The following is a 15,749-nucleotide window of genomic DNA, read 5'->3' on the forward strand; positions in this document are numbered from 1 at the left end:
GGCAGTTAAATTTAGCTAAAATAGATCAATATATTTTCCTATTTTAAAAAAATGATTTTTTTTCATTTAAGAATATAAATGCACAATCATTATTGATGTATTAAATATGTCCTACTTTATGCAAAAATACCATATGAGGATTTTCTGGGAGGAAAGCAGCATAGTTGTCATGACATTTTATTAGATCAACTGACAGCAGTTGTGAAAAGAAGGGGGGGAGGGGAAACCAATCCAGCTCTCTATACAGCAAGGACCTATAGGTAGAAATTATTTTGATCCATATTGATAAAATATAAATATTGCTTACACTGAGCAAAGTGTGGGAAATATTTTAAAATTAAAAGTTATTTGACCAAAAAAAAATCTACCAAAATGTTCCTAATATACCTATTTATTACTTCTACAATTTGAATGATTTGGTCCGCTACGGTCCCCTATTTGGATAACTTCTTTTTCACATCTTCACTCTATGTTGTTTATCTTCAATTGGACTCCGAGTCCAACACAGGATTTACACTTATAACTCCAAAGCAAACTCCCATTGTTACACTCCGTCTTTCATGAACACACGCATTTGGCATTACATTATACTTTGATCTTATGTCTTAAGAATTAAATAATAAATATAGCAGCTTTGGAATATAAAAGAACTTATATAGATTGACAGCTTGAAAAAACCATTCCCGCTCTCTAGGACATATTTTATACACCTCTGATATTTGTATTCTAATTTTAGCCTTCTTTTTCAGAGCCATACTCATGGATTTGTTATTGGGAGCTAAAAAGATTTTTTGTCAAATAATTTTAAAAAAAAAAGTATTTTTAAAAACATTATGTCAATATTGTAACAATTTTTAGTAACGACCCTGCTCGGAAGATTAATTTTGCCCCTATTAGGTAATATAAAATTGACAAAAAATATTTTGATTTTTATAGTATTCTTTATATACATACATGACTAATAAAATTAAGTTTATGATACTCATTTAATTCTATTTATTAAAATGGTTTAGAACCAACAAATATGTCTATTTAATAACGATAATAAAAAAAAAAAAAAAGGAACGACTGTCTAACAAAAAAATAATATTAATATCAATATGGAGGACTACAGGTGTGCGGTTATATTCTTCTTCTTCTTTTTTTTTTTCGTTTATTAAGTCAATACTGTACAAAGTAAACGCGTATAGGTGAAGTCTGTGTACGAGTATAGTGCAAAAAAAAAATACATAACTGAATTTTTTTATTTTCAGAGAGAAAAATGGTGTTATTATTATTGAATGAAACACCTGTGAAAGAGATGTACATATGTATATTTGTTTCTATGTATATGTACCTATTTTTTAAATCCTTAACGAGTTTACTTACTTAGTCATAAATTTGTATTTAAGCCTAAAATATTCTTTGATGAAAAAAAAACTGGATTAGTAGTACGCATTACCATTTTTTTTCTTATGAAAAGGCAATGTTAATTGTTTGACTATCGTACATTTTTAATCGTTGGTAGATTAATATGTTTGGTTCTTGAGGGTGGTCAGCTGTATAAGCAGCTTGTATAAATTACAATTTCTAAATTTCTTTTACTTACAACATCAGTCATTTCAATTAGCAACTATTAACTTATACTTTTATTTAATTGCGATTTACAACTACCATTTATTTGATATGTATTTACGAGTACAATAACAATGGCCTTTTGTAATGTGCCACATAGTCTTATTAATTAGTAATTTTCAATTTCACTTAATGGGAAACTTAATTATTGCAGAGTCCTCATTACAAATTAATTGTAAATCCCTTATTTCAAATTAATTATTAATTTTATTTTTGGTTGCAACATATACTCATCAATTAGTATTTACAATTAAAAAGTTTAAAAAATTCATTATTAGTTTATTGAGCATCTGATAAATAATTAAATTATCTTGATTAAAAGTACTTTAAGCTCTTCATTTATAACTATTCACCTCATTTTTTGGATGAACTTGTTCAATTTGCTAAGATAAGTTTTAATTTGAACACAACATAAATATATAATACATTACACATATTGAATAAACAATTTGTAAGTATGTGAAGTTGTTGAAGAAAGTTTTTTGGGCAGTAAATATATACAAAATTATCATAAATTTTAGTTTTGTGATTCAGTCCAAAATCTTGGACCAATCCCAACACGTTATATTGATTTTTTTCAACCGATACCGTCAGACATCGATCGGAAACGGCCTCATAAAAAATCAATTAAATTTGGTTTCACTTATAATTCTGGCCTCTACCGATATTTTAATGAACTGTTGATGACATTAATTATTATTTCTTAATAAGGAAACATCCCTTTAATGACTTCAGAGGACATTTTACATTGACAATTCATTTTGATATGAAATCCAAAAGATTTTAAGCCCACTGTTCAAATAACAGTCAATGGTATTGTTCCAAATTAGATTTTAGTTCACATTCACAGACCGATGACTTGTAGAAATTATACAATAAAGTTTTTAATTTGAACAAACTATAGTATTTTGTTTAATATGACGTTTAAAATGCGGGGGTTTGATAAATGGTTATATACTACAATATGCATTTATTATATTTTATTTTGATCTATAAATAATGGACACTTAAATCCTTTCATGTGCCACAGATTGATGCCCAATTAATAATCGTATCAATATTATACCATCAACATAATAGTGAGCACCTAATGTAAATGCAATCGTTACATTATATTGATTACAAATTATGTAATTTTTTCACTTAAAATATGTCATATATTTTTTTTGTTGCTAGTTGTACAAGTCACAACTTTCAGACAACTGTTATGAACATTAGGATGAGTAAAAAATTCTCAAATTTGGACGGCTGAACCTTTTTTTGTTACTGTAGATAAACCTAATAAAATAAAAAGATTGAGCACAAAGTAAATAAAATTTTGGAAAAAGTGACATAGTACTTTAAATTTTTTATTTTTGTATTTCAATTGACCCTAATAATTGTTTTATTAAAATGTACGAATATGTTAGATTAAGGTACAATGTGTAGTAATTTTTCTGAGACCATTTATTACCCCAAAATGGAAGATAATTTCAAAAAATTCCAGTAGTTACTTAATCAGTTTTTTTAATGTATATTTTAAATTATAAGTCCGTATTTTTACTTCATGTAAGAACAATTTTTTTATGTTTATAATTTTTATTACGTCCATATCTATACAAAAGTGTCAAATCTCAAATAATTAACATTAGCCTTACCCTAATATACAAACCGTGTACAAAGCTGAAATCTGAACACTAATTTATTAGCAAATTTAGATATTCTGATGATTTTTCTGAGACAGGTATAAATAAAGTTGGCACGTTAAATATTTCATAGCACTGAGAAAAATGTTTATTAGTTTATCTTTGTTAAAATTATCAAGAAAATGGCGTCTAAACGTGACACTCGCGTAAAGATATGCGCACTTTTTGAAGCAGGAAATAAAATCTGAGGACTCACTTCCTCCCCTGGGCGTGGGCTAACTTCCCGGATGATAATGTGGTCTTGCAGCAAGACGGTGCTCCTTCCTGCACAGACATTGCTGCTCAAAGATAGTGGAGTAATAACATAACTTTGGTCAAAAGAAATATTGATACCATATTCATCTTACACTAACCCTCTGGACGTATACCTTTAGAAACAAAAACATTATGGATATGAAGGCCACAGTAAACAAATACTGGGGCGATATGTCCAAAGAATAAGTAAGAAAGACGTACTTAGCCTTCAATAGGCGTATTGAGGCTATTTCTTGTACGTCAGAGGGGAAAATTAGAGGAGACAATATAGCGTTACAGCTTCTCTCCAAATATTTTTTGTATATGTCTAGCTGCTACGGAAATATATCTCGTTAAAGTTATAAGTATTGATTGTTCAGATTTCAACGTTGCACCTGGTTGGTGCACTCAAGAATAACATTTAGGTATGCTTTGATATATTACTATTTATGAATAAATTATATCAAACTTCCCTGTTTGAAATAATACCTATAAGTAAATGTTATTAAAATTCATTTTTCGTTGTATTCATTTCATACTTTGTCAATTGATGTCAGCATATAAAAATGGAAACAATTGTCCACGTTGATTTTTTCATTATTCCTCAATAGCTGTCTATACATCTATGGCTCTAGTCGAGCCCTCTCTTTTAAAAGGCATTTGACAAACATTATATTATTTATTGACCTATACAAGCTCTCATTTATCCTACTCCCCTCCCTACTTCTCTGTCTTTCTCTCTCCCTCTCTTTCTCTTGTTCCGGGCTCTTTTTAACGTACATAGGTACATATTTTAGAAAGACATACATTTATAAGTGTACAAGGAGAGAAAGAGAGAGAGTGGAAAACAAAATAAAAAGAACTTGATATACATCAACAAGTTCCCCCTCTTCCCCAAGTCCTCTTTACAACCCAATTGGCCGGAATTCAAACACAGGTGTCATCAAATAAAAATAAATAACATAGATCATACAACGACGTGTAAAAGATAGAAAAAAAATATACTTTGATCCCCTGTAACATAATTACATCATTTTCTAGCATACATACTAGATACGACTATACCTACGTACATATACCTATATATTCAACTATTATATTACGTTAAAAAGCCTTCGAGGCTAGAAGCACATATTTACAGATCTTGTGTAAGTGTGGAGAGGTCGTTTTTTTTTGTTTGTTTGCTTGTGCGAGTGATTGAGTGAGGAGTGAGTGTCGATCTATAAACAGTTAAACATTAAAGTGACAATGTTTTTCTTTGCAGCCAATAGGATGTCCTCGCCATCTTCTTCCTCTCCCCAAATGGCCATTGAGACGTCCTGTTCGCCTCCACCATCTACACAAGGTAAGACGATTATAAAAAGATCTAAATAATTATTTAAAAAAAGTTGGGGAAAGCATTCAAGCTTTTTAATTGTAGAAGCCTACTTTCAGATATGGAGCTACACAGTGAGAGTTTAAAAAAAAGAGTAGGCCATATGTTGTAAATATAAAGATAGATATGTTCAAATGTACATAAACACTGTTACATGATCGGCTCTAATTTAACGACATTATGTACAATCTCTCCATTTTTCTCCAATGGATGTAACACTTTTATTCATATCCATACAAAAAAATTAGCATACACACGGATCAAGTCGCTTTTTGTAGTTCTTTAGTTTTGTTTCGAATGAAGTAACCATCATTTTTCATATACTTCCTATGACCTAGGTTCCTGCTCATTCTTTCAGAAAGCAATTTATTTTTATTCATGTATAAAAATGTAAAGAACTTTCCATCAATTTATCTTCACTTATAAATGTATGGCTTTTAGCTTTCTTGAAATAACCGACCTGATATTCCTAATTAATTCTTTATAGAATTGTGGGACAATATTGGAGTCGCAAGGGAGAATAATGGACCAAATGCATCAGTATCCCCAGAAGATATATCGAACTCACTCCATCATAGCAGTTTATCGAATGACTCGATCGAACTCACGTTTATTCCATCTGGACGGGGTCAGCTCAAGGAGATTCCAGGGATTGGTCCAGTAATTGAAACGAGTGAAGAGAATGGCAATGTTATTTGCTATCCTGTCACAATTTCAGGAGAACGAGAGGAAGAAAAACGACTCCCAAGCTTTTCTCGTCTCGTCATGAACGTAGACAATGAAAACTCCTCAAAAACCAATAATAAAAATAACACCGGTAATACCCACCGTAATGACACAGACAACTCTAGCAATAGCTCACATGGCAATGAAAAGGGTTCTTCGCAATCAAGGACAAATAATAGTTGTACAACACGTTTAGAGCCGACACTTCATAAAATTAAAATGGAGAATATGGACCCTTGTGACTCACATTCAAACAACAACATAGCCACCAAAGATAATATAAATTCCAACGCTCTAAAAACATATGCAGATCTGAATATTGCTGAAACAACCAATACAGAGCCCCTAAATGTCACGTGGACTTACTATGCCCCAGATCTAGGAGTTGGGGCTTCTTCCAACGGAGATATTATCAATGGACCTATAAGCCCTATGGGTACAGCTCAAAACGATGTCAATTCATTTCGATCGATGGTCCTCCCACCCCCACCAGTCAATCCTCCAATCCAGGAGGGGTCTTCCATTCTGATACAGCGTGTGTCTCACAAATACAGGAGGTTTAAAGGTAAGGTGCTACTTTTGATTTATTTCTAAAAATATTTTTTTGTAATAATATACAAATCTTGATACTCCTCCTTACTAATTAATATACCTACTTTTTTTATGAACAGACTAAACATATACTTAATTAAATCTCCTAGCTATTTTAATTATAATTTATATCATTAGTGTTGGCTGTATTCCAATAAGGAAATTGCTCGGTTCATTTTGATTGTCAGTAATTAGCCCAGAAAAGTTGGAGTTATTTATTTTTTAGTCTTCTTTTAGTATATGTATAAAGTGAGTAAGTGTAGCGAAAAATAGTATTAGACGTACTCGACCTCAAACAAATGAGAATTATCTATTACAAAGGCCTTTTTTAAATATGTTGCAATTTTTTTTTTACAAAGAAATAGAAAACAATAATTGATCTGTTTTTCCAGAGTGCTGAAAATATGCTTTAGCTCATTCCTAGCAAACTATATTTGAAGAAATATTGATCACGTAGTCTTCGTCTTACCATTTGGTTTAAAGCATTGTTTCTGTTAAGCAAACTTTATTGATACTCTTATAAATTCATAAATACGTAGAGTCAGCTACTTCAAATACAAATCAACATTTTTTTTCCAAAAAGTAAATAATGAAAATCACTGTTTGTTTTTTTTTAATTTGGAATGCCTTTGTAATAACGTCCATTATGATTTCCTATTTAAAATCATATAAAAACATTCATGTCATGACGTCTTACGAAGTTTTCATTCTATATGAGATCGATAAAAATTTTACTTTAATGTTTGAGATAGATTACATAACAGTAAACATATATGGAACAATGTTTTTTAAATCAAATAGATCCTCGACAGAAATATAGTACTAAATTCAGCGGCGTCTGCAGAACTATATTTTTTTTATGGAATTTTTTTGGAACAATATCAAAAAATTAACATTCTTAGAAAAAAAATTTAGAAATGCATAACTATTCACAAGAAAAATTCAAAATTCAATTTATGGAAAAAAATTTCAAATATTAATTTTTTTCAAAAAAAAAATTAAAATATTAAATAATCCACAGTTGCATACAAAAACTTAATTTCTTTGGAAAAAAATTGAAAAATTAAGTTTTTTTGGAAAAAAGTACCAAAAATTTATTTTTGAATATTAAATTATTCCGAAAAAATTCCAAAAATCCACAGTTTATGACAAAAAAATTGTAATATTTAATTTTTTGGAAAAAATTCATAGCTATGAATAGAAATTTTTATTTTTTTGGCAAGAAAAATCAAAAATTCAGAGCTGTTCACAAAAAATAAAATTTTTTGAAAAATTTTTTTATTCTATTTTCACATAAAAAAATTTCATCTAGACCAAAAAATTATAGTAAAAAGCAAAAATTTCTTAATTTTCTACAAACTCCCAGCCCACTCCCTGCAGACACCCTTAAAATTAATAAGTATAGAATTAGAATTTAAATCATAGTCTTTAAACAAAGTAGCAGAAACAAGCACCACTTGATCAACTATTGTGCAAGGTATTGACGTTGTGATACTTTTTATGTCCGCTAGGGGCGTCTAGTATACTTAAATATTACTACATAATATGGCCTTACTTTGATTATATCACACAACCTTTCTTCCGAAAATTAATTACATATTATTAAAATCTATATGGTATTTTGTTCGATATTGTCTTATAATATTGATTAGTAATGTTTTAGTAAACGAGTAGCTATGATTAGTTATTATATAATTTCAATAAAGAAATACCCAAAATTTCTTCATAGAAATAATAAAATAGCCACTATTTAGGTATGTTACACACTCTGAAAAAAAGTCAAATATGACTTTGAAAAGTATCTCTTACATTGTAAATGGAGTGTTCTTCACATAAATACTGCAATTATTAAAATCAATTGGCTATTCACTGAAAAAAAACCCAGATATTTGTTGTCGAAAATTAAATCTGTATTCTCCTTGAATAATACAAATACTAACAAATGTTTTTCTTAAGACTGGTGTAATAAATATGACACACGGAGTTTGTTAATTATTATCTCACTCAAATTATGTCCTTTTACATTTAGGACTGTCTCTGTTTGAATCACGAAATCTACGCTTTCTTAGATCTGATTATACGAGGTTCAGTCACCGGAAAGGAATTAACATAACACAAACATGACATTCCTCTTATAATTTATTAGACCCTACAAATTTGTTCATCTCATAAAAACTGATTCTGTCTATCAATTTTATATTTTTTCCACAAATAAATAGAAAAATGTTCCAGCTCTCTTAGGTTTAAAATTTTTTTTTATTAATTTGCCCAAAAATGTCGGAGCCAATTTGAAGATAAAGAAATAGTCTTATTATTTATTAGCGACAATAAACTTTTTCATCTCATAAAAACTGATCCTATCATTCAATTTTCATATTTTTTCACTAATGAATAGAAAAATATTCCATCTTCCTTAGATGTTTTTAAATTTTTTTCTCTGTCAACTGGAAATGGAGATTTTTTGCCCAAATGGAAATCCGCAGTTCATTACATCCTCTATTCAATACCGGCTACAAACTACTTCATCTCATAAAAATTGATTCTGTCAATCAAGTCTTATATATTTTTTCATTAATGAATAGAAATATGTTCAAGCTTTCTTTGGTTAAAAAAAAATATCTATTAATTAGAAGGGTCATTTGTAGCTCGAAGCATTGAAGTCAAGTCGGAGTTAATTTTAAGTTATAAAATGAAACTGTATATTTCCACATCATCTTAAATTTTTGTATATATAGTTGAATTTTTGTAATATAGTTAAAAACCTTTAGAACATTATTTGGGAAAATATTTTCTAATGTCTTTATGAAAAAGTTATCAAATTTATGATTTAAAAGATGTACCTATTTATGGGGTTGTATGCGTCACAAAACTTATTATCGATCAGCTGTTGGAGCAACTTAATACGTGGGAGAGAAAAAACATTAGAACACTATTCCCTCTTTTGTAACCTCCCTACAAAATATATATTATATAAACGATGAGGGATCAACAGAACTTGTATTCCTGTTCTTCTGAAAACAGAGCTTAAGTATAGAATGACTTATTACTTTGAGTATTTACAAAAATAATAAAATATGAAATAGCCATGATGTATCAAGGGGAAGAGGGAATCGACAGCTGATATCAAAATAAATAGGATATTTTTCTGTTAGCGAGTTAACGCCGTGATAAATAATTATGAATTCATCCCTTGGACAGAATAAACAAAGTAAATTCCTCAAAAAGGAAGTAAAAGTTGGATAAATCATCAATAATTTCTTGAAAAGCGACATCTTGCGTGGAAGATTCTACGGGATATACTTCTTAAAGATGCGTCTCGCTACTTTGTTTTAAAATTTTATTTTAAATAAAAGTTTAATCAACAAAATGGTTAATTAATACAACAGTTCTACATTACTAGTTCTGAATCCATTAAGTGTACCATATGAACAAGATAAGATAGAAAAACTAAAAAGATAAATTAGGAAAAGTGAGTAATAAAAATAATTGATCACTGTTCATATATGTATTTATTTAAAATCACTTAACTTAAGCTATTCACACTGTATGTACTTATGTGTCTAGGTTAATGGTAAGTCCTCCCACATTCAGACAACTGAAGAGACCCATTTTATTACTTGCATGGATGGAAAAAAACTCAATAAAAAAAAAAAATTCTCATCGTAGGATGCCTAGTAAATTTGGATTGCGGTTACATAATTTTTATTATATATTTATATATAACAATAAACCAACTCCCTGGTGGTCAGTAAATATTTATTTTACTTTTAAAAATCTAATTACAAATCTGTTTGGTTAATTGAATTTATGACTTGATTTAACATCTGTTGACAAATTATAATTATATTGAAAGCCTTTTCAGTTTATGGCAACTTATTCTTATGCATTAATTAGTTGAAACATGTAATTATGTAAAGTGCTAACGTGATAGTATGTAAATTGTACAATACATTGAAATGTCTTTTTTTAAATTATGAGTCAAAAACCTTAAAAAGAAGGTATGAACGTGACGTCACAGACTCCATCTTTTAGGAAATAAATTTCCTTTCAGTGGCAAAAAGACTCAATATGACAACGTATAAATTTTGCATTTAAACATAGAAATAATTAAAATGGTCGACTAAAGAGAATGGTCCATAACTAGCAAAAATTTCTACCGTCTGATTATGAAATTTTAATTTGTATTTAATAACTTAATTAAGTAATTTAATAAATGAAATTGAAGGAATATTTAATAAATAAAAATTAAATATTTTGCTCTGTTTAACTCTGAGGACAGAAAGAGATATTTAAATCGCCCCAATATCTACGCCACTTAATGTGCAACCCTACATATATTCAGTTACAACCTTCATTTTAGTTACTATCTATTTATGAATACTTTCATTCCATTTTGACGTTTTAATATTTCTTATTTATCGAATAAATATTTTATTTGTGATGTATCTTTGGACATTGGAATGATCCATATACAAAAATAAACGGATAAACTTTTTTGTTTATCAGCTAAAAAGGGACTTTACGGATTTCTATTGGAAATAATTAATCTAGTCCTGAGAGTAAATGGTAAATATAATAAAATTTTAATTTTCATATTTTTGTTTAAACAAATATATTTCTACTTTATCAATTGCTACATAAAATAATACAATAATTTTTAAAGATCTAAACTAGATGCAAATAATATGATAAATCTCTAAAGTACAAAAATGTATAAGGGCAATTTTCCTAACTGGTAATTTTCCTCCGTGGCAATTTTCTCCTAGGCAATTGGCTTCAGTGAAGTTTTCCTTGCACCCAATAATAAATATAGTTATTGATATTATTTGAGAATATCGATACAGATTCAAACCGGTACAAGGAATAATTGAAAATAAGTGAAGACATGGACATTTTGATGTGACGTAATTATTTATGACCCAGCTAACTCTGATGTAAGTTAAATTTCTCCACTGGGCCGAAATACAGTTTAACCTCTACTGCTGCCGTGTTTCTAGGCCCCAAGGAACACTTCTAATATTCAAAAATATATCCCCGCCCTCGGGTTGTGTATAGGAGCTACTGATCCCTGAGGCTGGTTAAATTTCTCTGTCACCCCTTTCCTTAGCACCAAGGAATCTTCCTAGTATTCCAAAATACACCCAGTACCTTGGTTAAACTGCACCACCACCCTCTTCCTAATCACTAAGAACCCTTTTAAATATGCTAGAATATACCCCCCCCCCTTCCCCAAAGGGTTATGGACTGTTGATCCCTGAAGTAGGTTAAGTTCTTCTACTGGCGCTTCTCTGAGCATCAATGGACCCATTTGTGCTAAAAATGTCATTTAAAGGCCTCCATGGATCCAAGGATCCAAAAAATTATGACCACAACATTTTCTGGAGCCATAAAAACCTACACGAAAAACTCCCATAAAATCCATCCATTCGTTCAGCAGTGATTGAAGGACATACGTTTATATGTATATACCATAGATATAATTTAGCATTATTATAGTTGTTTTTGATATTTTTAAAATCTAATACATCGAGTATTATTAGGTTTTTAATTATTATCTATACAAAGTCTACTCTTAATAAATGAAACAGAATTGATCATAATAATGGATACGTTTTTCATCCACGACGCTTTTTCATTAGCTAAGTACAAAATTATTCGGGATCTGTAAAATGCAAATCCGTATCGGACATAATAGTATATGGATTGGACTTAGAGTAATGAGAAATTGGACTCAATAAAAAAACTTTATAATTGTCATCTATAATGAGAAGGCATGTTCCAACTGGCATGGATATCCCTACGGGAAATATGAATTACATGGAAGACAAAGGATGAGTGGATGCAGATCCATGAATGATACATCCAAATGCTCCTTTGGAAAAGTCCATTTAATTCGTCATAAAGTAAATGTCTTGACACACAGTTCCAACTCTTCCCCTGTCCTCCCCTTCCCATTGAAGTAATCCCAATAATTTGAATCAATACTTCCTCACCTAATAATTATATCCGATATATAAATAGACAATAAAAAAATTGTTACGCTAAGAAATTGTTGGACCAGCGTATTGAATGGTACTTCAATATCTTTCAATATTTGTGCAGAATTGTGGGAGTATGAAGTATTGATATATCATGAAATTCTTCAAAATATTAATCAATACCCCAATATTGTATCATGATACAATAAACGTACTATTACAGCTTCATTGTTTACAAGTTGAAATTTGGTGGTGGCTGTAGATTATATAATTAAATTATACAGGTTGCTACCAACCAAAAAAAAGAGGAATTTACAATATAGGTATGTTTTGAAGATAATGCAAAAAATGAATAATCTTTGTATGGTTGATACATGAATAGCGAAATTGAAAATCGTAGTTGAAATCAAATACATATAATATCTAAGAACTCAATTGGAGGTCAAATGTTGATATTGGTGGACCGCAGGTCCTTTTTTAAATTGTCAGGGTCTTTATCAAGGTCAATTGTGTTAGCATACTAAGTTTTCCATAAAAAAAGTCAATGTTTATGTGGTTATATGCTGTTTAAAAAGTGTCTTGAGTGAAAGCTCCGGATTTTTTCAACGAAATTTAGTAGATTGATCCAGAAGTTCAATTTAAGTATCTGCATTGAGCTGCTCCTTTGTTTCCACAAAAATGGGAGGGCAGACTCAACAACCCCCAAGGTCATTGTTCCAGCTGGATTTTTTTTTTTTTGTTAAGACATATCTCACTGAAACTGAATCATTCTCTGGATGTTCAGTTGTGACATAGTTTCTGTTTTGCTTTTTCATAGTGGCATCAACAGTGAAAAATTTTAATCACAAAAAAGCAAGACTTTGAAAAAATTTTGATGATCTTGAAAAATTTATAATCGTCTTTGCTCCTTCCAAACGTCTCAGCTTGCTTGCAGAAGATGTCTTGTTGTCCTTTTCCGTGATGTTGCACCAATGGCATTCAAGATTTAAAATATAAAATGTTTACCACTAGAAAAGATCAACACTGTATAAATTGACTTCTTCTATGTTGTTTTAGTAATTTATTGATGAAAAGTTACTTCATTCATAGGCCGTGGATATTTATTTATCCAACAAAAAATGATATATCTTTTTTATTTATAGTCATTGATGTTACTCTTTCTAGAAGTTGATTTCTAAAGGTTAGATTAGCGGGGCATGTTCTGGCTTTGGGAGAAGTCGCATAATCTTCCTAATATTCATTATTAATATTATGACGTGTAAGGAAACTATATTGATCGACAGTTCATCTTATAAACGAATTACGTAAATTATTTCGAAAATTATAACCCTTAAAATTGCTAAAATTTGTCTTATAACTTATTAGAAAAATCTGTCAAATATAATTAAGGCTTATCTATATAAGTAGGAACAACACTCAAACAAGGCATAAAGAGTTATTCAAGAAGACTAGTAAAAAAATAAATATAAGGCCAATTTCTACACCTATTTTAATGAACTAAAAATTATTGAACTTGTTAGCTAACCAATACATTTATATGGCTTATACATATGAATATACATGTAAAAGTGTGTTGGCGACTGTTTCGTCGTAGCACGGTCAATTAGGAGTGGTAAATTTGTTGGCCTGAAGTCTTCCGAGAAATTCGAAAAACGAACAAAAAAGACGAATCATTATTTTCAATGACAATGCCAGCTCCCGCACATCAGCTCAAATCAGCCCCTTTTTGACCGGCCAAAAAAAGTGGAATTGATAGTTCATCCACAGTATAACCCTGGCTTGGCACCAATGACTTCTTTTTATTCCTGCACATCATGAAAAAAATGTGAGGGCAACGAAACAATTTTCTTCGCCAAAAAATGCTGTTGAAGCATTTAAAAACCATGTTTTGGAAGTATCTCAATCGGAGTGCAATAAGAGCTTCGACAATGGGTTTGAGTGCTTGAAAAAGTGTATAAATCATGCTGGAGAGTACTTTCAAAAACAATAGTGCCATTTTTGATGATAAATATTATTATTTTCATTATTAGGCCAGAAATATATAGAGCAGCTTACGTATCTTTAACAAATATTAATCCATAATTTTTTATTTAGATGGCTTTAAGAATGTGCATCTTGCGTTGTACTAGTGCGAGCAGCTGACGCAGCGGTAGAAGGATAAGATTTCGTTCTAAAAACTTTTTAGAGAGTTTTGTGATTTTTTTACTCAGAATTGTTTGAGAACTCGTCAGAAATGGGCTTCTGCAAAAAAGAAAATATGCCATGTTTTACCGGTTTTGGATAGAAGCGAACATGCAAGACTCACGGTCAAAAATGGGAGTAGTTTTTATAGTCTTGATACTGTAGCAGCCGATTATTTTGGTATTGTTGATTTCGTTCCAGTAATTTTGGTCATTTTTGAATTAAAGATTGGAAAGCCAATTGTCAAAAATATGGATAAAATAATGAAAATCGTTGAGTACAACGAGTAAGCAATATTTTTATTGGTTAGGAGATAAATATTGATTAATTTTTTTAAATAATTCAAAATAATGGATTTATTTTTACCACACCTGAACTTGCCGATTATCTCCTCATTTTGGAATATCGACAAAGTAATAAAAATTATTAGATTTTTGAGTTTTTTTCGCTCTTCCATTAAATGAATGATAGAAGGGTCAAATCAAATTCGATTTTAGCACAAACTTTTCCGATACAAAAGAATCTTTTGAGTACTCTGGAAAAAAAATCCAGCCACCCTCTCAACCCCTATTCCCAAACTTACTTTTTCACCCATGAATGCTTATTTTTTAAAATCCTTTTTCAATGTAATAAGAAAACACTCGAAAATGTCATTGTTGAATTTCATAATCTTCAATAATGTTCATTTTCACAAAATGACACATAGGAATAGAATTCTAATTTTTCATTTTGAAGAAAAAAAATTGTAGCCCAACGAAATACCTCGGATGGTCGAACGATCCAGAACAATCAAATAATCAGAGCACTCTGGAAAAAAAATCAAGCCAACCCCCCTTTACTTACCTATCGAATCAAAATGAATATACGGTCTTGGCGGTTCCTTTTGAATCCGAAAAATTGGGCTAAAATTTAATTTGTTCTTTTCCATGAATTAACACTCCCCCCTTATGATAGTTAAGAAGAATTGACTTACGAGCAACTGATTTTGGAATTTTTTTTGTATCTTATTTTGGTTAGAGATGCAATAAAGTTTATATCGTGTCAGAACAATAATAAGTGTAATACCAAAATCAACAAAATGAAAAAACAATAAAGATTAATTTTTGATGTTTAGAAGGTTATATTGTGAAATATTTATGAGTAAATTTGTTCTTCGAATAAAAAATATCCATTAAATTTATAATAAATGTGTTTTTTTATTTTGATGAATAGTGTTTACATTATCTAATATCAATTTGTTTGCGTTATATTATATTAGCTACATCAATTAATCAGCATTCTAATTATTTTTTTATTCAAAAATTACAGCAAGACAAGGAAGAACTGGAGCTAATAGATTTGAAGATGAAAGCAAAAGAGGTAAGT

General features: G+C 30.0%; 1 protein-coding gene across 4 annotated transcripts in view; it reads left to right on the forward strand.

Moving 5' to 3' along the window:
- The first annotated feature begins 3,858 nt into the window (after positions 1 to 3,858).
- LOC121118261 (uncharacterized) overlaps positions 3,859 to 15,749 on the forward strand; it is a 36,747-nt gene continuing 24,856 nt past the window's right edge. Inside the window, exons 1-4 of one of the 4 annotated variants that reach the window (XM_040712823.2) lie at positions 3,859 to 3,958; positions 4,798 to 4,878; positions 5,396 to 6,199; positions 15,693 to 15,743. In XM_040712823.2, coding sequence (XP_040568757.1) covers positions 4,806 to 4,878; positions 5,396 to 6,199; positions 15,693 to 15,743 — 928 coding nt within the window. In that variant the 5' untranslated portion in view covers positions 3,859 to 3,958; positions 4,798 to 4,805. Of the gene's footprint in view, positions 3,959 to 4,371; positions 4,879 to 5,395; positions 6,200 to 15,692; positions 15,744 to 15,749 lie in introns of those variants that run through there. The other 3 variants (XM_040712822.2, XM_040712821.2, XM_040712820.2) reach the window with 3 other exon arrangements.

This window comes from Lepeophtheirus salmonis, chromosome 5 (genome assembly GCF_016086655.4).
Source record: "Lepeophtheirus salmonis chromosome 5, UVic_Lsal_1.4, whole genome shotgun sequence".
NCBI lineage: Eukaryota > Metazoa > Arthropoda > Copepoda > Siphonostomatoida > Caligidae > Lepeophtheirus > Lepeophtheirus salmonis.